Raw genomic sequence first — 22,529 nt, 5'->3', positions numbered from 1 at the left:
TTGAGGACTATCCTACCTTGGCCTCTGCCCCGCTTCCCACCTCTTCGCTCTGGGCCTCGCTGGTGGGATGTTCCTTCCTCTTCTGAGTCACGATCATCAATTTTCTGTTTCTGTTTCCACTTCTGGTAGCTGGGAAGCTGCGTTAAGGAGGCTGCGTGCATGACCATGATGCCCTAGATGCCAGTGGGCAGGGAGCAGATCCTGCATCCCCTCCAGCAGATCCAGGTACCACCGCTACAGAGTGGGGCAGCAGAAGCTGCTGGGCGCTGCCCCCCACATCCCGAGTACGCAGTGCCCTGGCCCTGATCCCACTCCCAACTCTAGGAGATGCAGAGGTAGAAGCTGCTGGGCCCCACCCCTGGCCCCACCCCTGGCCCCACCCCTGGCCCTGCCCCTTGGGATACAGGTCCCGTTTGTAGGAGCTGCTGATGTAGCGCCCACTCTCTGTCTTGATCTTTTTCTTGTCTTCCTGTCCTGACTGTCCCACAAACCGCTTCTTCTTCCGGTCCCTGCAGGAGAGGGAGTTGAGAGAGCTACTAGGGAAGGAGATGGCCTGGAGTAGCCCTCTTCCCCTCGGCGCTTTTCCTCCCCACCTCCCCAAGGGAAGCAGCCTGCCCATGTCTAGCATACAGCAAGTGCTCTGCCCCTTGTCACCTCTTCCTGGAAGCCCAGGGCTCAAAAGGTGGTGTGGGGGTTATTGGGAATTGGGGGGCCTGGGTCCAGATTAGGGGCCCAAGGGGGGTTCCCAATCCTACACTGCCACCTCCTGGGTCTATGACCCTGGGTTGAGTACCATCACTTCTCTGGAACCAGAGTCCAAATGGGACAAATGCGTCATGAGCTCTGTCGAGAAAGACAAGCTAGCAAGAATGACAGATGGATTAAGATCCCTGTTGTGCACGATCAAGCCAAGGGGACAGGATGTGGTGAGGGAGATGGTGGGGTCACTGTCCTTGCTGTGTGTGATCACATGGGGCAGCACAGGAGGCATCACAACCCATGCTGTACACAATCAAATGGGGGGTGATATTTCCTATTCTAGGGAAATAAATGGGAGTCGGGACAGATGGACCACATGTCTGTCGTGCAGGACCGACCACATGGCAGACATGTGGGCATGGGGGTGCATGTTTGCTTGCTTGCTCACTCACCACTTGAGCTGCTGCCGGCCCCTTGTCAGGTTCTGGGCTTCGTCCCCCATCAGGTCCAGGACGGCGCCAGCCACCTGCTGCTCAAATGCGCCCCCATCCCCACTGATGCTCAGGCTGCAGAGGAAGGGTGGGGACATGTCATGGTTCAGTGGGGTGCCAATCAGGCCCTACCTGCCCCACCCCAGGACCAGCTGGCCACTCACCCCCGCTCGCTGTCAAAGTCCTTGGGCCGGTAGGGGACATAGAACTCCAGGTCCCGATGCCGGGCCTCCTCCCTCCGCCTCTTGGCTCCCCCTTCAGGTCCTGGCTGTTGCCGCTTCCGGCCCATGACCTCAGTGAAGACATCCTGGCAAATGGAGGCCCAGTGTCACACCTGCGGCCCCTAGGGAAGCCATCCGGCCTCTCCACCCTGCTGTCCAGCTAGAGTTAAGGACCAGGGGCTTCCAGGACTTTAAAAGTTTGGTATTGCCACTTGGACACTCTGCTTCCTCATCCACACTATGGGATGACCTCAGCACCAGCAGAGCATGCTGGGTAAGGGAGGAGGAGGCTGTGGTGCCAAGTGGGGCAAGACCATCCTGCAGCCCAGGCTGGTTCCTTGGGCTGTGTGACTAAGGCAAGGCCCTGCCCCTCTCTGGGCCTGGCCCTGCTCTATACAACATGGACTAATCCAGGAGTTTTCACCTGTACTTTTTCGCTACTGAGACCTCTGTACAAACCAAATATAAGAGGAACATGCTGGTAGATGAGTAGGCTTAGGACACTGCCCACCAGGCAGACCAGGTGCTCTTGTACCCCAGCCTGCCTTTTGGCCTGAAGGCCCCATGTCTGAGGCTGCCTGTGTCATGCCCTCACTGTTGCCATGTGTCCCTGCTCGGCCTCTGTCTGCCTGCCCCAGATCTCAGCCTGAGACTGTCATGGGGAGGATGACAGTGATACAGCTGCCACTGGGGACCCTCCGGTGCTGCCCTGGATCTGCCCTGTGGGCCCAGGACCAGTCCCATAGTCATCTGGCCACAATGCCCTAATCCACAAGGTTATGGAAATGAGCTTCCCTGAGATTCATTTGATGGCAGAAGCCAAGCTTCTCAGCCAAGCTGAGATGATAGGAAGCTGCCTAGTTTGTGCCTGACCCCTCGGTGTGGGGCCAGCACAGCACATCCTGTCGTGGATGCTCTGATGCATCTGATTTGTCACCCCAGACCTCAGTGGGGTGGCATGCCATGCGCAGTGCAGCCACCCTAAAGATTCCGGATCCTGAAACGCATCTGACACCAGGGTTCTGGGCGAGAGATTGTGGAGTGGTCCCATGACCCCACTCTGCTAAGATCGAGGCTGAGGCTCTGAGTCCTTCATTTCCACATCACAGGTGGAAGTGGAGTCACGGTATCCACCCCAAGGACTCCTCAAAGCCCTGAGGATAACTCCCTTTGCCCTTACCCCCAGGCCCAGACTCTAGAGTCCCAAGGGTGGGGCCTGTACCTCTATACTCTTTCCTGCTGCCTCCTCCTCCTCCTCCTCCTCCTCCTCCTCCTCCTCGGGCTTCTCTTCCTGGGGTGCTGGGCAGCCTGGGGCTGGGCCAGCTGTGTCCTCCTGTCGCCCTCGTCGTCCCTCCTGGAAACTGGCGATGGCCTTGTGGTCCTTCTGCCGCTTAGCACGCATCACCTGGCTGCTCAGGTCCCGACTGGAGGCGCTGATCTCAAAGATGGTCTGTGGAAGGAACACACGAGTCCTTCATCCACTGGGTTCCTTCTCTTCCCAGCCCTCACCAGCTTGGGGGGCAACATGTGGCATTCCTCCCCAAGTCCTTTCAATGCTATGAGATAGGTATTCCCGTCACCTGCCTTTTACCATTAGAAAGGAGGCCCAGGGAGGGCAAGTGACCAACCCAAGGTCATACAGCTGAGACAAGCAAGAGTGGCATTTCAATCCTGGTTTACTTGGCTCTGAAACCATGACACTCTAGCTCCTTTTCCTTGATACTGGCTGTCTGGCAGCCTTGCCCAATTCCTGGGTAGGTCCTTCCAGCTTCTATGCATGCCCAGCATAGGCCTCAAATGGGGTGCCCAGCGGGAATCAAGAGGGATGAAAGGTGACAGAGAGCCAGTTCCAGGCCTCTGACAGGCCTAGCACACGTCACTCCCCTCTGTGAGCCTCAGTCTACCCCTCTGGAAATGTGAGGAAATGCCTACACACAAGGTAGCAGGAATGGTTCCACGACAAGGGGCATCTCTAGAGATGCTCATGAGGCAGAGCCACAGACAGAGAACTGCAAACTCAGAAGAAAACCCCTGCTGGGGCCCCGCTTGGGGTCTGGAGGTCAGCCAGAGTCCCAGCTCCATAGTGGCCATAGAGTGCCCTCCCCAGCCACCCATGTGCTCTCCCACCCCCTTCCTCACCGCCCGCGAGCGGTAGTTCTTGATGCTGTCCACCAGCTTCAGCCGCTGCAGCTCCTTCTCCTCAAAGCGTGAGCCTGGTGGGGGTGGGGAGGAGGTGTGAGGCCAGGGAGGGGGGCTCTGTGGTGCCCACCCGCTGCCCCCGGCCAGGACTCACTGAAGAGGGGGTGGAGGCCCAGCCCTGTGAGGTCCAGCTCCTTGGCCCTCTTGATGGACTCAGGCGAGGGCGCAGGCCGGGAGCGCACATACTGCTGCTGGGCATTGTCAGCCACCCGGCTCAGGCCCCCCAGCTCCAGCGATGACGTCAGGATGCTCTGTAGGCCACTCTCCTCATCATCCACCACGCTCTGTGGCACGCGGCCCAGCACACCATCCACACCTGCCAGCACACAAGGAGCCCATCGGGAGGCCTCCCAGCCCCGCCCTCTGCCTGCAGCATCCTTCCCATCCCTGGCAGTGGAATCGCAGAATAATCCCCGGTTATGGAGCAGCTCCTCCAGCCAGCCACCTGAACCAGCTCAGCCAGGCGCCCCCAGTTCCAGCCTGAGGGCCACTGCCTGTTTTCATAAATATAGTTTTCTTGGAACTCAGTCCTGTCTATCCACTTTCTTATTGTCTTTGGCTAACTTGGCACCAGAAGGGCAGGATCAAGGTGCTGCCGTGGGTCGTGTGACCTGCAGAGCTTAAGCTAGTCCCTCACTCACTTCCTGCTAACTCTCCCATGAGACCGCTAAATCCCCCTACAAAAATCACACATTGCAGAAGAGGAAACTGAGGCTCAACAGGTTTAGTCTTGCCCCACAGCACACTGCAGGGTGGTGTCACAATTCAGCCCCTATCCCAAGTTAAGAACTCGCCTGCCCACCTCTTCTGCATTAAGCTAGTGCTGGGCCATGCTGCCCACCCTGACTAGCTCTGAGACAAACGCACGATGGCCTCCCCCTAACAGGTAACTACTCCGTGGCGGGCTTCTGTTGGGACACTGCTGCAGGAGCAGCTTCCCTCTTTCTGCCCCTCCTACCCCCACTGCTTGGTCTCAACCCAGGAGGTCTGCCAAGGGCTCCAGAATCTGCATTTGGACAATGGGCCCAGCAGGCAGGGGCTCCTGACGCTTGGAAGCAGGGATGCAGCACACAGCGGGTGCTCAGTGAAGATGCATGGGGTTGTAGGCCGCCTCCAGGCCCCAAGCACAGGGGGCACTGACACCTGGGCTCCTGAATCTGGGCTTCCACTTCGTGCTGAGTAACAAGCAACATGGGACTAGTGGCCTGGCCTCACCTATAAAGCAACCCTCCCTATGGTCTCCAATGGACACGAGACCATGTACCTTTAGGAGTTTGACATAGAGTAGGACCACAGGAAAAGGCTACCATGATCAGTGTTGCCCACCCCACGCAATCTCACCCCACAGAGAATAAGGGAAAGTTCTGTGAGTTTGACCTCAATGAACCTGTCTCTGCCCTCTTGGGCGATCCCAGAACCTTGGTCGAGTGCAGAGTCTCAAGCAGATGCCCACGGGGGGGGGGGGGGGGGGGGCAGGCAGATGAGAGAAGTGGGGGTGGGAGCTGCAGTGGACCTAGGGGCCCATCTATCAGGGGCAGAGGGCCTAGCACTGCCTGTACAGCAACCTCGGGAAAAGGCAAACTGGACAGTCAAACCCAGCAGTTTTCCAACAGCTGTCAGAAATCTGGATTTTTATGTGAAATTCTGAGTTTAAAATACAGGGCTCTGACCCTGTGGTCAAATCCAGCCCCACCTCCATCCGAAGCCATGAGCCCTTCTTCCCCACCTGCACCATGGACTCTGTGGGGAACCCACGGGGAACTCCTATCCCAGGGCCCCAGCCTCCACTCACCTAAGGAACCCTCATGGGGGCGGGCAGGAGTGAGGGCACGGCCGAGGAACAGGTGCAGGTCCAGCAGATAGGGGACCTCGTCTGGGGCCACCAAGGAGTAGGCTGTGCCGCTTCGGCCGGCCCGCGCCACGCGGCCTGTGGGAAGAAAAGATCGAGCTGAAGCAAAGACAAAGGATCCCACAACCCAGCGTGAGTCCCATGGGCCCACCTGTAAGGGTGGTGATCCAGACCTCGGTGAGCTGCTGTCCTTGACCACAAAAAGAGAAAGGGTACCAACAGTCACCAGGATTCCCTGCTCAAGTGTGTGAGTCCACACAGTGCTCTGGGAAGTTAGCAGAAATAAAGATAAGGCTCTGTGCTCATTAGCAATATTAAAAGTCTTTGGCATCCCCACTTTGGGAGATTTTTCCCCAAGGAAATAACCAAGGATCCTGAGAGTCATATTCAAGGAGGTCTACAGCAGCTCTGCCTGGATCAGCCCCAAGTTGGAAACCACTTCAACACTTGACAGAGGCCCGGCTAAGTTAATTGGCTGGTGGCCACATGGTGGGAATGACACAGGTGAGGGAGGGGGCTGGCAAACTGTGGCCAGTGACCAAAGCTGGCCCCCTGCCTGTTTGTGTCAATAAAGTTTTATAGGAGCACAGCCATGCTCCTTCATTTACATATTTTCTATGGCTGCTTTCATGCTACAGCGGCAGAGATCAGGGACCGTATCCCCCAGAGCCCAAAGTATTTACTATCTGGCCCTTTACAGACACGGATTTGCCAACCCCTGCCACGGAGTGATGTTTAATGGTGAATGGAAAATACGCACAACATGCGCTGACATAAGAAAGAGGTGACAGGAAAGAACGTCCACTGTGATTCTAATTCTGTGTTAAGTGAATCCAAGTGTAATGTTACCTTTGGTTTGTTTCTGCATCTTGCAAAAACAAAGTGTCACCACATTTGTAAGATTCGTTTGGGGTGGTCTGACTCACAGTGCGGGTCACAGAGCACATGAGAAACTCCCTTTGCGGGGGGGGGGGGGCGGTGTCTGTGGACCCCTCAAGGATCGTACCAGCCAGCTCTTCCCAGAGCCTCGGAAACCAGGGCACAGCGAGCAGCAACCAACAGGGAGATGAGGCCCCCAGACCTGCAGCAGGAGCCCCGGATGGAGGCCTCAGACACGCCCCGACTGCAGATCGAAGCAATCCTCCTGGGGGCCCACCGTGGGCAGCCAGAATTTCCTTATTCAACAAGGTTCAATCATGTGGAACCTGCCCACCAGATTCTTCTCTCACGGACCCACATGTAACTCACTCGTATTTACCAAGGTAACACATACATTTAGGAGTTGAAAGAAGGCAAAGAAAGCAGAGTGGTGGTTGCCAGGGGCTGAGGGAGGGAGGACAGGGAGCTAGTAGTAATGGGAACAGAGTTTCAGTCTAGAAAGATGAGAAGGTTCTGGAGGTGGATGGTGGTGATGGTTGCACAACTATATGAACGTACTTAATGCCTCTGAACTTATACCTAAAAATGGTCAACATGATGATTGTGCATTAAATACACTTTACCACCTTTTTTTAAAAGGGCAGCAGTGACAAGAGTCAAACTAAAATGACAGCTGTATCACCAGGGAGGCAAGGAGGGATAGTGGTGAAGAGGGGGTTCCGACCCCAGCTGCCCCACTTTGCTACCTGTGTGACCCTTGGCCAGTTATGAACCTCCTTGGCCGCAGTTTCTTCACCTGTAAAAAGGGGGCTGGTGCCACTGGCACCCTCTACAGGGGATTATTGTCGTGAAGATGGAAAGAGCTAGGAAAGCACTTGCACCCGGGCCCAAGAGGAGCACTGGGGAAGCAGAGTTGCTGTCATGCCACCAATGACAAGCATGTGCCTTCCTGCCTTCTACGTGCTTTGCTTCATTTTCCAGTTTTCCTACTATGTGGGTGCCTTACTTTTATCACAGAAGTCACTGGGTACTTGGCCTGGGAGGGCAGAGAGGAAGGTAGGGCCCTGCGAGCTGACTCAACAAAGTCAGGCACTCCCGTCTGTCCTGGATGAACAGGACACACAAGGGCCCCTACGTTATTTGAATCTTGCAAAGGCTTAAAGGAGAGGAGCTAAAAAGACAGAGTTTTGGGGAGAGGTCTGTGAGGAAGGAGGATCGGGGGACAGGCCATTGGACCGTGACAGGACAGGGAGAAGAGAGCCCAGAACAGACAATCCAGAAAGTGGAGAACTGCCTGCTTGGAGCCGCAGGAATCATGGCTGGGCCACATCCCCCAGAGATGAGAACTTCCCCAGGCTTCAGTTTCTCCACCTATAGCACCAGGCTTGGTCCGGGTCCAGCCACGGGCTCCTTACCCACACGGTGCAGGAAGAGTTTGCCCTTGGCAGGAAAGCTGTAGTTGATGACATTGTCCAGGAGCGGGATGTCCAGGCCACGGGCCGCCAGGTCTGTCACGATGAGGGCAGAGCACTTGTTGTGGGTGAACTTGGCGAGGTTGATCTTGCGGGCCGTCTGGTCCAGGGCACTGTAGATGTGGGTGCAGCTCACGCCCTGGGTCGTCAGCAGCTGCTCAGAGTGAGGACAAGAGGGAGGGAAAGGGGTAAGGAGGCTTGCAGGAGACAGGAGAGGACACCAAGCCATGGCGGGGATGCCACGATGCATTAGGAAGACCAAGGGCTCTGGAGTGGGGCACCTCTGGTCTGAATCCTAGCTCTGAGGGGTAGCTCTGGTACAAATGGGGCCGGTATCACCTCCCACCTCTCCACACAGCCAAGAGCATCAACAGAGATGACACACGTGGAGGTCTCCTGTAGAGGGAAGGGCCAGCCCAGGACATAAACCTCATCCCCACTCTGCCACGAGTGAGCTGTGTGACACTGACAAGTTATCTGACCTCTCTGTGCCTTCACTTTCCTCATCTGTAGAATGGGGAGACTAATAGTTCCTTCTTTATAGCTTTGTTATGAGGATTAATACACATACAAGGCTGAGCACACGGCCTGGAACATTAGAAGTACTGTGACAGTGTTAACTGCTCTTTACAAATTACTATTTTGGTTTTATTCATCAGTGACCCCAGCAGCTGCACAAAGAAAGCACCGTTAAATGCACGTCAACAAAGTGAAACCCAGTGAACTGCGTCCTCAGATAACAGACCCCAGGTGTGGCTGACCCAGGGTAGGTGGCAACAACCGGCAAGGGGCCCTGGTAGCCTCTGGGGCACACGGACTGTCCCGTGCTGAGGATCACAGGTACATACATATGAGAGAAAACTCCATCAAGCTGCTCCTGTAAGCTTAGGATACTTTACACAGCTTCCAGCTTGTAGGGCACACCTCCATTTTAAAATGTGAGATACACGGGACACTGAAAATCTACCGAAAATGACAGGATTGGGGGCAGGGGATGTACTTCAAAATCACCCGGATGTAGGGAAGTAGCAGAGCAATCAAGACGGGCCATGAGTTGACAACTAAGTACCTGGGAGTTCATTATGTTATCTGCTGACGTTAGTTATGTGTTTGGAATTCTTTTCTATTTTTTTTTTGTTTGTTTTTAAGATTTTATTATTTACTTAAGACAGAGAGCGAGAGCGGGCACACGAGACAACCAGTGAGAGAGCACGAGCAGGGGAGGGGCAGAGGAAATGGGAGAAACAGACTCTCTGCTGAGCAGGGAGCCCGATGTGGGGTTCAATCCCAGGACCCTGAGATCATGACGTGAGCCAATGGCAGATGCTCAATCGACTGAGCCATCCAGGCACCCCTGGAATTCTTTAGGATCAAAAATTAAAGAATAAAACAGGGGGAGCCCTGGCCAGGCCTATGTCCAGCTCTGGTGCTGCCCTCTGGTGGCCGCACACAGAACTGCAGCTCCAAGCTCACGGAGGAAGATGTGCAGGTCCTGAGGCCCTGAGGCCCGGAGGCCCTGAGACCCCGAGGCGAGTGGCCCGGTGGTGCTTCCCCAACAGGGCCCTCAGAGCCCCCCTCACCTCGCTGAGGTACTCGGCATGGTGCTTCGTGGCCACAAACACCACCGTCTGGTCTTGGGGCCGCACCACGGAGCGCAGCAGGTGGAGCAGCACAGCAGCCTTGGTGTCCTCGCGCACAAGGAAGAAGGAGGTCTGCCGGGAGAGGGGCACAGTGTGCTCACAGGGTGGGCTCATGGGTGTGGGGCTGCAGGCTCGGGGGGGGGGGGGGGGGCACAAGCAGAGTCTCACCTTGAGCTGCTCATTGAGTTTGGCATCCACATCGAGCCGGATGAGTACGGGCTCCGTGAGGCCTATGGTCGACACATGGAAGGTATGGGGGTGAGCCTTGGGAGGACAAGCACCCTCAACCCAGGCCCCTAACCCGGGCGGGCCCCAGCCGCAGCTCAGCTCACTCACCTGCCCGGGCAAACTCCACAAGCAGTTTGGGCAGTGTGGCAGAGAACAGGACCGTCTGGTGGCCCCCGGGGAGGCGGCCGATGATCTCCTGCAGCTGCTCCGCAAACCCCATCTCAAAGAGCCTGGGGAACAAGGGCGGGGTCAGGAGAGGGCCGTCCATTCCAGCAGCCTTGCCCCCAGCGCACTCCGCCATGTGCACTGGTGTCTGCCCCGTGTGACTCTTTAACTCACTTTCCAATCACTTTGTCTCTGTGTGCCCGCCTCACCCCCAGCAGGGATGACCTAAAAACCTTGAGTCTGTCCTCCGTTACGTTGCTCAGTGTCATGCTGAAGCCAATCCTAGCGGCCCTCCCTCTGGGCTGGGCACGATTAGAATGCCTTATAGGTACTGACCCTCCCAGCATCCACCAGTCTGGGCTATTGGATCCCCTGTCCGTGGACAAGCCTGCCAAGGCCCACAAACCCTCAGATGTGCCCAAATTCAGAGCCGGGATACAATCCCACCCGTCTGGCTCCAGTCTACGCTCCGGCTTTGTGCTATTTATTTCTTTGTGATCCCATGTTTGCTATTTTACTGTTTTCTTCCACATCCCTAAAAGTAAATACAAAATAAAAACTGTGTGTCCAGGGAGCTGTGTCAGCTCCGGTGCTGCCTAGGGTCTGTAGCCCATGTGGCAGGAAACACTGCTTTGAGCATGGCCACACCAGTCTCTCCAGGCAAAGCCCTTCCTCCCGGCCCTGGGACCAGCCCTGGTATGGGGCACCCGGCCCTGACAGAGGCATCCGGGAAGAGGCATGGGCTCACCTGTCTGCCTCATCGAATACCACGTACTCCACACTCTGCAGCTTCAGGTTCATCTCCACAGCCACGTGCACCAGACGCCCTGGAGTGGCAATGATTCTGGAAGAGGGTGTGCAGGCCAGGTCACCCAGGGCCAGGGCCACCCACACAGCCCGCCTCACACTCCCCAACAGCTGGCCACTGGAAAAGAGACCCCGGACCACCATCCTCAACCCAAACTCACATGTCAGGATTTTCATGCAGGGCTGCAAACTGGTCTTCCATCCTAGCAGAGGGGAAGAGGAGGTGTCACCTTGACACACAGGCTGCTTTAGTCCCTCTCCCTCTCCCTAACAAGGGGGCCAGGTGAGGCCTATACCCCCTCCCCAGGCTCAGACTTGGGGAAACGCTCTTGCTGAGGTACTGGGTACCGGTGCTGCCCTGATAAGACATACAAGTTCAAACATATGAAAGGACTGATACCACAGAGTTCCCCAAAGAGATGGGCTCTCTCTTTCTAGACTGCAGCAAACCTGTCTCTGCTTCCAGCACTACCTACCAACTAACCCTGGAACTGCCAGATCCCCAAGATTCCAGGTTTCCTGGATCTCTGTCCTTGTTCTCGTTTTCTCTCTCTCTCTGTTTTTTGACAGATTGAAAGATTTTATTTATTTATTCATGAGAGACACAGGCAGAAGAAGAAGCAGGCTCCCTGCGGAGAGCCCGATGCGGGATTCGATCCCAGGACCCTGAGATCACGACCTGCTGCCAAAGGCAGATGCTATCCACTCAGCCACCCAAGCATCCTTCTGTCCTCGTTCTTAAACCTCTAGGCACATAGCCTTAACTCTGCACCTCCTCTGCAACACCCTTGGGACACCTGTAGGAGCCAGAATTTTGAGGCTGGCCCTGCCCAGGAAGGCATTTCGGACAATCACAAGCTCCAGAGATAATCAAGTACAATGTGGGCAAAAGAACATTTAAAAGTCAAACACTCGGGGGATCCCTGGGTGGCTCAGTGGTTTGGCACCTGCCTTTGGCCCAGGGCATGATCCTGGAGTCCTGGGATCAAGTCCCACATTGGGCTCCCTGCATGGAGCCTGCTTCTCCCTCTGCCTGTGTCTCTACCTCTCTCTTTCTGTGTCTCTCATGAATAAATAAATAAAATCTTAAAAAAAAAAATAATAAGTAAAAAAAAATAAAAGTCAAATGCTCTTCTCAGAATCCAAAGTGATCAGTGACAGTGACATTCTAAGAGCAGAGTAAGGAGTGGGGGCAGCCCCCATGGCTCAGCAGTTTAGCGCCACCTTCAGCCCAGGGCCTGATCCTGGAGGCCTGGGATCAAATCCCACATCGGGCTCCCTGCGGAGAGCCTGCTTCTCGCTCTGCCTGTGTCTCTCATGTGCCCCTCTCTCTCTCTGGTCTCTCATGAATAAATAAATAAAATCTTAAAAAAAAAAAAAAAGAGTAAGGAGGGGCTGCTGGGTGAAGGAGAAGCTGTGGGATGAGGTAGGAGACTAGGTTCCAATCTTAGCTCTACCACCTAATCACTGTGTGGCTTTGAGCCCATCACGTCCTCAGTTTGCCCATCTGCAGAACAGGTGTGGTGATTGCCACCGCAAGAGATCGGATCAGGAAATCCTAGATTTTTCAAATCTGAACTATCACAAATTTTCCTTGGTTTCTGAGCAATAGCTCAGGATTAGGCATATATATTAAAGTAGGTATAAATGGGCAGCCCATTGAGTTGACCCTGGGTAGTACCAGCAACCCCAGGAGTACCAGAACCCTGGCTGCAGAGTTGGGTGGGAGATGCCTCCGGTATTTTACTGACTGTTTCCCCTTTTGTCAGGGTGCAGAGAAGCTGCCATTGCTCTGAAGCCTCCCAGACTCAGTCGATCTAACACCCTGGAGACTCAGCCTATGCCTGCACGGCGGGCTGGTGGCACGAAGAAGGGGCACTCTTACTTGTCTCCTCCCAGGATCAGGGCAGTCCTGAGGCCTGTGAACTTGCCAAGCTGTGGGGGGTAGAGAGAGAGAGAGATAGAGAGAGAGAGATGACTCACCCCAGCAGGCCTCCCTGACTGGCCCCAGCTCAGCCCATCAGCCCCGGCCCCAACATACCTCCTTGGTGAACTTCATGGTCTGCAGGGCCAGCTCTCGGGTGGGCGAGAGGATGAGGGCACGGGCCCCAGTCTGGGCGCTGTGGGTCTTGAGGCGCTCGAACATTGGGATGAGGAAGCAGGCTGTCTTGCCACTGCCAGTCCGGGCCATAGCCACCACGTCCTTGCCATCCAGGATCACGGGAATGGTCTGAAGAAAAGTGGACAGGGAGAAGCAGGGTCAGCTTCTGCCCCCTGCACCACATGACCCAGAGCACTGAGCCTGCCGGGTGTAGGCAGGGGCCTGTTGCCCAGTCCTCCTGAGCCTATTCCTGCCAAGGTTTATCTGTATGCTTCCAGCAACAAGCAGCTCACTATCCCCCAACTCTTTCCACTGATGGACACATCCTTCTTTAGGTTAAGCCAGACTCTATCTCTCTGTCTTATCCTCCTCCTTGGGACCCCAGAGAATCACTGTCCACGTCTTGGCCGAGAACAATACTCATGACCCAGGGGTGATAATGGGGTGCCTGCGAGCTGCCTGGGCAGGGGATCAGCAGTGGGTAGCCTGGGGGAGGCTGAAATGGCAAAGAGGCCAGCTTTCTCCACTTGTGAAATGAGCCGACTGTGAGGCTTTAGCCAGAGTTAGAGGGAAGATAGAGATGACAGCCCAGACAGGGAGAGTGTGTCATGAGGCTGGACAAGAGGGCCAAGTCAGTCATCTCCTCTTCCCAAACCCCATTAGCCCTTCCTGTCTCGTACCTTTCTCTGGATGGGTGTTGGCACCTTGTAGCCTTTCTTCATGATGCCCTTGAACACTGGGTAGCTCAAGCCTGGAAGAGACACGGGGATGGCCAGGGGGAGGGCAGCCCCAGAGGCACACCACACAAAGCTGACCAGGACAGATGACTGTCATCAACCTCGATGGCAAGAAGAAAAGGGGTTGGTGGGAAGGTATATCATGCAGATTCTGACTTGAACACACTCTTAGTGCCATGAGACCACTTGGGGTGTCTCATGCAGGGTCTTGGGTGCTGCAGAGGAACCCCCTGCTGCAGGCATGGGAAAGTCATGTGGGAAGTATTTAGCAATACTGAGTGGGGATGTCTGTGATTCTTGTCAGAATCATCCAGGATGGGCAGCCCGGGTGGCTCAGCAGTTTAGCGCTGCCTTCAGCCCAGAGCCTGATCCTGGATTCCCGGGATCGAGTCCCGCATCAGGCTCCCTGCATGGAGCCTGCTTCTCCCTCTGCCTGTGTCTCTGCCTCTCTCCCTCTGTGTGTCTCTCATGAATAAATAAATAAAATCTTTAAAAAAAAGGGGGGGGGCTTCTTCTTTTTAAAATTATAAAAATATTCACCTTGATATTTGAATCTTTGCACCAGACATTACTGATTTGCAAAGAGCAAGAAAGAGAGTTCTGCGCTGTTTCCAGCTAGCCAGGTGTCCCGATACCACCCAGAACTCCACCTTTCCTCCATCTCCTCTGAACTGCACTCTGTCATGCAGCAAACCCTGAATGTCCTTGCCTGTTCTGTCGCCAGCACTGCCCCATGTCGGCTTTGACTGCCCTCTCACGGGGCCGGTCCCTAGGCCACCCAACTCCAACGGCTGTGCTGGGCCCAGGGCAGACATCGGTACTGGAGCACACAGGGCATGATGAGCCCCTGCTGCTGCCCCCTCAATGTGCCCAGACGCCTGGCTCACCCACCCATGGACTGGAAGCCTCCGGACTTCTTCTTCTTCTTGTTCTGGGCTCGCACCATCTCCCGTGTGTCCGGCTCCACGTCGGAGGTGCATTCTGAGGTGGGGAAGGCGGGCAGGGGTCTGCCAGGCCCCAGCTGGGCGGGAGGAAAAGAGACACGTCACAGTCACACCAGGCACAGTCACACCACTGGGGGCAGGGAGAGGGCCTATCCAGCAGCGGGCATCCCTCCATTCAGGCCGACGACACCCCTGCCGGATGGTGGGCCTTGTCTGCCAAAGGGGCCCCCCATGACAGGGTCAGGGTAGAGCGGAGGGTCAGACAGCGGGCCGTGCAGTTAGACTGTCCAGGTTTCAATCCCTGCTCCGTCACCTGCCTGTTGTGAGAGACCTCAGGCAAGAGACTTAATCTCTCTGAGTCTGGATTTCCACCGCTGGGAAACAGGGATGATAGACAAGAGCACGAGTCTCACAGGGCACAGGAAGATGAAAGGGGTAAGTGTAAAACCTAGAACAGCACCCAGCACGTAAGTGGTGGTGTATCATCACTGTCATCCCGGTCTGTCGTCCAAAGCCCTCAAAATGAAAATCACTAGAGGGCCAATCAAAGCATGTACTGTGTGTGTGGTACTCGAGCTCTCCAGGTTGCCCTGTCCCCCTCTGCCAAGCCCCGTTCTGACCCTTCACTCCTCCCAACTCTGCTGTCTCTCATGCTGGCCTCCTTCCTGCCTAGCCAGGACCCGCCTGTCCTGGCACAGCTATATCCAACCCAGACAACCCCTCTGGGGGGCCTTCTCAGACCACAGAACTGTCCCCCTTCTTCTCAAAAATAACACTTATGGAACACTGATTCATAATACCTGCTAAAACTTTCAGGGCACTCACTCTTAAGCCAGGTGCTGCTCTGAGCATTCATATAAATCAGCCCACTTTTAATCATCATGGCAACTCTGTAAAGTAGTTACTATTAGTTTGTCCATTTTACAGAGAAGGAAACTGAGGAACGCAGCGATGAAGTGACCTCCCCACCCTCATACAGACAGCAGGGATTTGAACCCTGGCTTCAGAGTCTATGTTCTTTCACCTGTGACCCTCTGTGGTCCCCTTCAACTATCTGGGTCAGAGCTGCAGCATGTCTACTGTGGTCTGTGAGCTAAGAGTGGGTTTTATACATCTAAAAAATGGTAAAAAAAAAAAAAAAATCAAACAAAGAAGACAGTGACCTTATATGGCCCCACAAACCCTAAAATATTTAACATTTGGTCCTTAACAGGAAGAGTTTGCCAACGTCTCTTCTAGACACATGAACACAAAATGCCTGGAACCCACTGGTGCCTCAGCAACATTTACTGAAGGAGTAGAATGCACAAACACTGTAATTTAATCCTTTCATGAGTCTCTGAGGCACTTAAAATCATGTGTCTTGTACACATGTGCCTTCTACAGGTGTGGCCCAGAGAGGTTAAGCAACTTCTCCAAAGTCCCACAGCCAGTAGACTTGGGCCACATTTGAACGCACAACTGCACCAGGGCAAAGGTCTCCGTCTGAACCATATCTGTGGGCTCTTCTTTGGCACCTACTACCTCTGCCCTCCTGTGCTGTGGCGATTCCTCCACTTTTATGGAGCACCTACTATGTGCCAAGCACTGGCTCCACTGGGTGGGTGAACATGGTACGATTCCATCTGGTCCTTGACCTGGAGGAATGTGGTTCCCTCTTTTCATCTGAACACCTACCCTTAAGAAAAAGTGGGGGGGAGACACCTGGGTGGCTCAGGGATTGAGCATCTGCCTTCGGCTGGGGGCGTGATCCTGGGATCGAGTCCCGCATCGGGCTCCCCGCAGGGAGCCTGCTTCTCCCTCTGCCTGCGTCTCTGCCTCTCTGTGTCTCTCATGAATAAATCAAATCTTAAAAAAATAATAATAAACAGCACCCTTTCATCCACATCTGTGCCAGGCACTGCGGGGCACAGGGCTGCGGGAAATAATGGGCTTTAGCTACCTGCCCGTTGGTGCTCACGCCCCCACCCCCACCCCCACCCCCACCCCGTGCAGAGAGCTGGCGCCCAGTGGTGGAAATAGCACAGGCCGGAACCAGAGGTCGGCATCCTGGCTCTCTGCTCACAAGCTGTGAAGTCTCGGTCAAGGTGCTAACCCCTCTAGGACTTAGGGTCCTCCTCTGGGAAACAGGGATGGTGGCACTTAGCTCCCAGAGCGGTATGAGGATTAAAACGAGGCTCGTCGAGTTCTCAGCGTGAAGCCTGGCACACGGCTAAGCGGTCAGCAAACGCGAGCTCCGTCCGCCACCACCAGGGGGGACCCAGGGCATCCGAGGCGTGGCCGTCTCGAGCCGCTGCGCCCGGCCTCCGCTTAGTCCCACCCGGCAAGAATCCCCCAAACTCCTGAAGTCAGGGCTTCGGCACCCGCACTTTTCATTGGACCAAAGGGCGCTGGGCCCGCCCCCTCGGCAAGAGCCAGCCAATGAGGGGCCGCGACCCAGAGCCGGCCCGGAAGGCCCGCAGGCCCGGCGGCTGGAACGCGGGGGCTCCGGCTCCGGAGCGGGGCGGGCCGGGCGCGGGGGCCGGGCGCGGGGACACGTGCTGGGGCTGGCGGCCCTGCCGGGGTCCTGCCGGGGCCCTGCCGGGGCCCTGCCGGGGTCCCCACCCTCAGCCCCGGGGCGATGCGCGGGGCCGGGCGCCCGCTCCCACCTTCTGGGCCCGGGTGTCATCGTCCGCTTGGATCTCAAACTCGCCGTCCTCCGAGTCGCTGCTGCGGGGCTGGGAGGCCGCGCCTCGGCGCCTCCGCAGCCCCTTCTTCTTCCTCCACTGGGCCATGGGAGCGCGGGACCGAGGTCCGGCCGCCACGCGCGCGCCGGCCGCCATGCGGGCCCCGGGGCGGCGAGCGGGGAGCGGGGAGCCGGGAGCGGCGAGGGGGCGGGGCGAGGGGCGGGGGCGGGGCCTGCGGGACGAACCAACGGCGCGGCCGGGCGGGGGGGCGCCGCGTCTCTGCGGCCCGCCTGCGCCGCCTCGAGGCTTCGGGGAGCTCCAGGGGCGCACCCCCCGTGCTCATGGTTCCGGCCGCCCCGCCCCTCGCTGGTTGTCGCTGGGGCCTGGCTGCAGCCGCGGGTGGGTCGGTGCGGCTCCCCGGGGCTGGGGCTGCGGGGCCCGGGCTGCAGATCCACTGGGACCGTGGAGGCCCCTGCAGAGGAGGGGGCGCTGGGACTGCAGCCCACATCCTGGAGCCGAGATTCTCAGGTAAGGAAAAGAACTCACGATGCAGGGGCCTCGGACCTCAACCGGGGTCTTGACTTGGGGAGCAGGGAATATGGGGTAGTTGGAGGAGTGTCTGTGATCCACCAGGAGCGGAATGGTTACGTGCATAAGCTCTGCACCCCTCTATCAGGTTCAAATTTCTCTTCTACTGTTTTAGCCTTATTTAGGTGCGACTTACAGGTGTGACTTCAGCGTCTGAAGCCTCAGTCTGGTCATCTGTAGATTAGACATAACCGAAGCTACTTCGCAGAGCTGTTAAGAGGATTACATGAAATAATGCTTGTAAAGCTTTTTGCGCAAGGTAGGCACGAGATAATGCTGGTTATTGTATTAACTCCATAAATGTATATACGGGATAGAAGGACCTGCCCTGTCTCCCCCATCCCACCAGGCTAAGTTTTTTCCTTGGTGCCAAAATAGGCGCAGGCCTCATCTCTTCTTCGTCCCCCTAGCGTTCTGCATGGAGCACTGTATACTAGGAATGCACATTTATTCATTAAATACTTGCTGGTAGCACCCCTCTCCCTATCGTTGTGACAGCTGAGAGACAGATGAACCCATTTCTGCAATGTCCCCTGGGGTTGGCAGCTCCCCTTTTGTCCTTGGGTTGGGAGCTTAAGAGATGGGCCACCTTCCTCAGCTGGCACTGCCAGTGACGGTGGTGTCACCCTGTCCCCCTTTCACAGGGAGCCCTGGAGGCAAGACCCCGCAGGCAAAACATGCCTGCTCTTACCCAGAATCATGTGCAGCATGAAGACCCCCGTGGAGCTGGCAGTCAATGGGATGCAGACCCTCCGCCTTCAGCACCATTGCCAGGGCAGCTACCGGGTCAAGGCCAGGCCATCATATGTGGATGAGACATTGTTTGGCAGCCCTGCGGGTACCCGGCCCACACCACCAGACTTCGACCCACCCTGGGTGGAGAAGGCCAGCAGAACCAGTGGAGTGGGCACAGGGGCATCACAGGCCTCAGGGGCCAAAGGCAGCTGTGAGACCACCTCCTCCAGGGGCAACACTCCCACCCTCACACCAAGGAAGAAGAACAAATACAGGTAACAGGATGGGGAGATGCAGCCCTGTACTCCTGAGGCCGCCTGGGTTCCTATTAGAGCCCTGCTGTTTACATGCTGTGTGACCTTGGACTCTCAGCACCTTGACTTCTCTGAGCTGCACTTTCCTTATGTGGAAAATGGGACCTAGTGGGACTACTGAGCATAAATAAAGTGAGGTGTGTACAGGGCTTGGCACAGTAATCTGACACCTAGGAAGTTCTCAGTAAGCGATAGTGAGGATGGTTGAACACCCATTTCCCAAATGCCACAAGACCAGACAAGTGAGGTCCAGAGGGGTCTAGTGATTTGTCCAAGATCACAGAGAAATTTGCATAAGAATATTAAGGTGCTTGATCCATGAAATGACATAGATGCAGTGGGTGGGTCCCAGTTTCAGTAAGTCATTTCAAAAATGGTTTTTGTGGCCTTTTCATGAACAAGCTAGAAAAACAGGAGTTGAGGCTAATAGTTATGATTGTAAATTAATCAGATTATTTGGATCATTTCAGGTTGATACCAGCCTGGAGGGAGGTGTGTAGTGGGGGGCCACAGGGCTCTATCTTGTTTATTGTTATCAGCGATTTGGACAAAAACACAAAAGACTGGAATATTCATTTACAGCTATCATAACAAAATACAGTAGCTGGGGAGCTTAAACGACAGAAATTCATTATCTCATAGTTCTGGAGCCTAAAAGTCCAAGTTTAAGGTCCTGGCAGGCTGAAGCCTCTCTTTGGCTTACAGACAGCCACCTTCTTGCCTTGTTCTCACATGGTCTTTTCTCTGTGAGCGTGTATGTTCCTGGTGTCTCCCCTCTTCTTATAAGGACTCGATTCTTCTTGGTATAGAGCCTACCTTTATGACCTCCTTTAAGCCTAATTATCTCTCTAAAATTCAGGGTGAATTTTGGGAGGACATAGTTCAATCCATAACAACTAGCCAATCATATTTAGGGTCCATTCTGAGCCAGGAGGAACATAGGTTGGTGGAGAGAAGTGAAAATGGGAATGCTGCCTATCTTAGGAGATAAAATTCAATGAGGTAAAAGCAAGACTCCAGTATTAGGTCAGGTTGAGCACCATGCATCTGACATAGAGCCAGGTTAACATTAGCACCGCTGACAACTATAGTGTAGCTGAAAAGGCTGATGTAAGTGTGGGGTGTACTAACAGAGGTATGGTGTCCAGGACAAGGGACGTCAACTCCATGTTCTCCTGGAGGGTAGAATTTCATGCAGGATGCTGACAAGTAGAGGGTGTCAAATGAGAAGATGCGTAAGAGAGAGAGATGCTCTTAAGTAAAGCCTTTGGCTCCAGGCAGACATAGGCAACAAGCAGATACAGTTTGAGCAATTAAATCAAATGGCAAAAAGTTGATTTTTCAAAGACTTGCAGTCTTTTTTTTTTTTCCTTTTTTTTTTTTAATTTTTTAAAATTTATTTATGATAGTCACAGAGAGAGAGAGAGAGAGAGAGAGAAGCAGAGACATAGGCAGAGGGAGAAGCAGGCTCCATGCACCGGGAGCCCGACGTGGGATTCGATCCTGAGTCTCTAGGATCGCGCCCTGGGCCAAAGGCAGGCGCTAAACCACTGCGCCACCCAGGGATCCCAAGACTTGCAGTCTTAACACAGAAACACTTTCAGTCATGACTACAAGGCATGGAGCTGTTGCCTCCTAGGTGTGCCGTGAATATTTGTGAGATTAATAGACAAAAAAATAATTGGTGAGTGAATCTAATTAAAGGTGAGAAGCCTAGAAGTCCCTTATATCTGATATACTGATCCCAGAGCTTGGGCCCTTGAGCCAGGCTGGATTTGAATCTTGTCTTTACCCTCTTTCTTGCTGTGGGGCCTTCCCCTCCCTATGCCTCCTTTTCTCATTTGTAAAATGGGATTATCATATCTCCCTCCTGTGGATGTTTGTGAAAAGTAATGAGATGATGCACGGTGACATGCTGAGTTCTGGGCCTGCACATGAAGAGCCCTCAGTAAATATTCAAAAATGTAAAAAGCTTCTCTGGTGATGAGGCCAGGTCAGCTTTATAATAGGAGTTCAAACTGAGCACCCTCTCTGTGCCAGGCACTGTGCTGTGTTACTTCAAATACAGTGAGACCGGCCACAGGACTGCAGAAGGTTCAGCTGACAAGACCACTAGGGAGAAGGAGAATTGGAGGGTGGGGTATGAAAAAAGTGAAGACTGTAAAGATTAAGGTTATATTAACCCGGGATCCCTGGGTGGCGCAGCGGTTTGGTGCCTGCCTTTGGCCCAGGGCGCGGTCCCGGAGACCCGGGATCGAGTCCCACGTCGGGCTCCCGGTGCATGGAGCCTGCTTCTCCCTCTGCCTATGTCTCTGCCCCTCTCTCTCTGTGTGTGACTATCATAAATAAATAAAAATTAAAAAAAAAAAAAAAGTTATATTAACCCAGACTCTTAGATGCAAGTGGCAGAAAACTTAACCCAAACTGGCTTCAGCAAAAAAAGGATGTTTGGGTCTCTTTTATGAGGGGCTCAAACTATTGTTGGATCCCATCTCCCTCTTAAGGCAGCTTGCCCCCCACCCCCCCACTCCAGCCTAGCCAGCCACCACCTGCTTTGCCCTTACATCCTGCCGGATTATCAAGACCAGATGGCAGACAAACCTCTTTCCTGGTAGTTTCAACAAAGCTCTTAAGGCAGGTGCTCCTTGGACAGGATGGGTCATATGATCATTCCCAAGCCAATCAGTGTGGCCAGGAAGATGGAATATGCAAATTGGCCGGGCCTGGGGCATCCGTGGGGAAAATGGGGAGGTCAGGATGCAGGGGATTGGATTCTTGGCAGGGGAAACCAACAGAGAGAGGAGTAGTGGCATACCAGAGGGCTGTGGCCTCACTGTGGGTGCCTGGCAGGGGGTGGGGGCTTCAGGTTTTTAGGGTTTGTTCATTCCACCAGCTCACTGCCTTTCTCCTCCCTTTGCCAGATTGATCAGCCACGTTCCTTCTTACTGTGATGAGTCACTGTTTGGCTCCCGACCAGAGGGCACTAGCTGGGAGGGCCCATGGATGGCAAAGGGTGATGCTGCTAAACTCCATGCCCTCTTCTGGACACCTCCAGCCACCCCCAGGGGCAGCCACTCATCCCGCTCCCGGGAGACCCCGCTGCGAGCCATTCACCCAGCTGGTCCCTTGAAGGCAGAGCCCAAGGTGGCAGCAGACTCCCGGAAGCTGTCTATGGCTGGGTTGGACTCTCCGCACCCTCTGAGGCGGGAACGTTCCCATTCCCTCACACACCTGAATGCCCCCAGCGCTGGTCGCCCACCCGCCAGCACCCTCCACACCAATGGGCCTCGGGATTCCCGGCCTTCCCCCTCAGGGGTGACCTTCCAGAGCCCCCGAGTGACTCCTAGGGCCCGCTCCATTCGTGATTCAGTGCCAGCTGCCCCCCAACGGGGTGGGGCGGCCACCCAGAAACCAAAGCCCCCTTGGAAATGAGTTCCTTGGTCCTCCCCTCCTCGAGCTTGCTCATGGGGTCGCATAGTGCGGAGCACGGTTTCAGAGGAGGGCACTGGTTGAGGGTGCCCCTAGAGAGACCAGAGTCTCCTAGGTAACCATGAAGCATTGGAAAAGCGTTCCTGGGGGCAGACACAGCGGGAGGAGGCAGTGCCTTCCTTAAGCACCAGTTGCTTCCTACCTTATACCCAATGACAGGGATTCGGTGGCTGCCCCTTGAGATCCCTGTACCAGTCTTGCTCTAGCCACAGGCCGTGCCAACCCAGGGGTGCCCACCAGTCCCCCATCACTCCCGCAACCTTGTCTTGTCACCAGTGTGAATAAATGGCGTGCTTGCCAACCTA

At 55.1% G+C, this 22,529-nt stretch overlaps 3 protein-coding genes across 5 annotated transcripts in view; 2 read left to right on the top strand and 1 right to left on the bottom strand.

Annotated features, from left to right (window-relative positions):
- The window catches only part of CFAP73 (cilia and flagella associated protein 73), a 6,221-nt gene extending 5,832 nt beyond the window's left edge, over window positions 1-389 (top strand). For both annotated transcript variants that reach the window (XM_041729131.1, XM_041729130.1), the window contains exon 5: window positions 130-389. In XM_041729131.1, coding sequence (XP_041585065.1) covers window positions 130-146 — 17 coding nt within the window. In that variant the 3' untranslated portion in view covers window positions 147-389. The remainder of the gene's footprint in view (window positions 1-129) is intronic.
- The window catches only part of DDX54 (DEAD-box helicase 54), a 20,638-nt gene extending 3,326 nt beyond the window's left edge, over window positions 1-17,312 (bottom strand). Inside the window, exons 1-19 of the mRNA XM_041729127.1 lie at window positions 17,081-17,312; window positions 14,380-14,509; window positions 13,432-13,502; window positions 12,692-12,880; window positions 12,536-12,585; window positions 10,812-10,853; window positions 10,592-10,687; window positions 9,787-9,908; window positions 9,619-9,680; window positions 9,391-9,522; window positions 7,754-7,964; window positions 5,403-5,537; window positions 3,705-3,926; window positions 3,551-3,624; window positions 2,634-2,861; window positions 1,355-1,497; window positions 1,152-1,265; window positions 405-509; window positions 17-129 (exon numbers count right to left, since the gene is read on the bottom strand). Coding sequence (XP_041585061.1) covers window positions 17-129; window positions 405-509; window positions 1,152-1,265; window positions 1,355-1,497; window positions 2,634-2,861; window positions 3,551-3,624; window positions 3,705-3,926; window positions 5,403-5,537; window positions 7,754-7,964; window positions 9,391-9,522; window positions 9,619-9,680; window positions 9,787-9,908; window positions 10,592-10,687; window positions 10,812-10,853; window positions 12,536-12,585; window positions 12,692-12,880; window positions 13,432-13,502; window positions 14,380-14,509; window positions 17,081-17,254 — 2,413 coding nt within the window. The 5' untranslated portion in view covers window positions 17,255-17,312. The remainder of the gene's footprint in view (window positions 1-16; window positions 130-404; window positions 510-1,151; window positions 1,266-1,354; window positions 1,498-2,633; window positions 2,862-3,550; window positions 3,625-3,704; window positions 3,927-5,402; window positions 5,538-7,753; window positions 7,965-9,390; window positions 9,523-9,618; window positions 9,681-9,786; window positions 9,909-10,591; window positions 10,688-10,811; window positions 10,854-12,535; window positions 12,586-12,691; window positions 12,881-13,431; window positions 13,503-14,379; window positions 14,510-17,080) is intronic.
- On the top strand, window positions 17,092-22,529 carry RITA1 (RBPJ interacting and tubulin associated 1). 2 transcript variants are annotated; one of them, XM_041729129.1, is made up of 4 exons: window positions 17,092-17,223; window positions 17,825-17,945; window positions 18,331-18,696; window positions 21,657-22,529. In XM_041729129.1, exons 3-4 carry the CDS (start codon window positions 18,386-18,388, stop codon window positions 22,165-22,167), a joined length of 822 nt encoding a protein of 273 aa, XP_041585063.1. In that variant the 5' UTR covers window positions 17,092-17,223; window positions 17,825-17,945; window positions 18,331-18,385; the 3' UTR covers window positions 22,168-22,529. The 2 variants fall into 2 exon arrangements, with proteins under 2 accessions (XP_041585063.1, XP_041585062.1); XM_041729128.1 differs by lacking the exon at window positions 17,092-17,223 and adding an exon at window positions 17,429-17,626 and having other exon boundaries at window positions 17,802-17,945.

This window comes from Vulpes lagopus, chromosome 14 (assembly GCF_018345385.1).
Source record: "Vulpes lagopus strain Blue_001 chromosome 14, ASM1834538v1, whole genome shotgun sequence".
Classification (NCBI taxonomy): Eukaryota; Metazoa; Chordata; class Mammalia; order Carnivora; family Canidae; genus Vulpes; species Vulpes lagopus.
This window is presented reverse-complemented; position numbering and strand designations above follow the sequence as displayed.

What these genes read in the sequence shown, in the direction of transcription:
- RITA1 (XM_041729129.1), top strand. Translation starts at nt 18,386, where the DNA reads ATGTGCAGCATGAAGACCCCCGTGGAGCTGGCAGTCAATGGGATGCAG. An exon ending in AGGAAGAAGAACAAATACAG is followed by an intron (nt 18,697 to 21,656) that starts GTAACAGGATGG and finishes TCCCTTTGCCAG; the next exon opens with ATTGATCAGCCACGTTCCTT.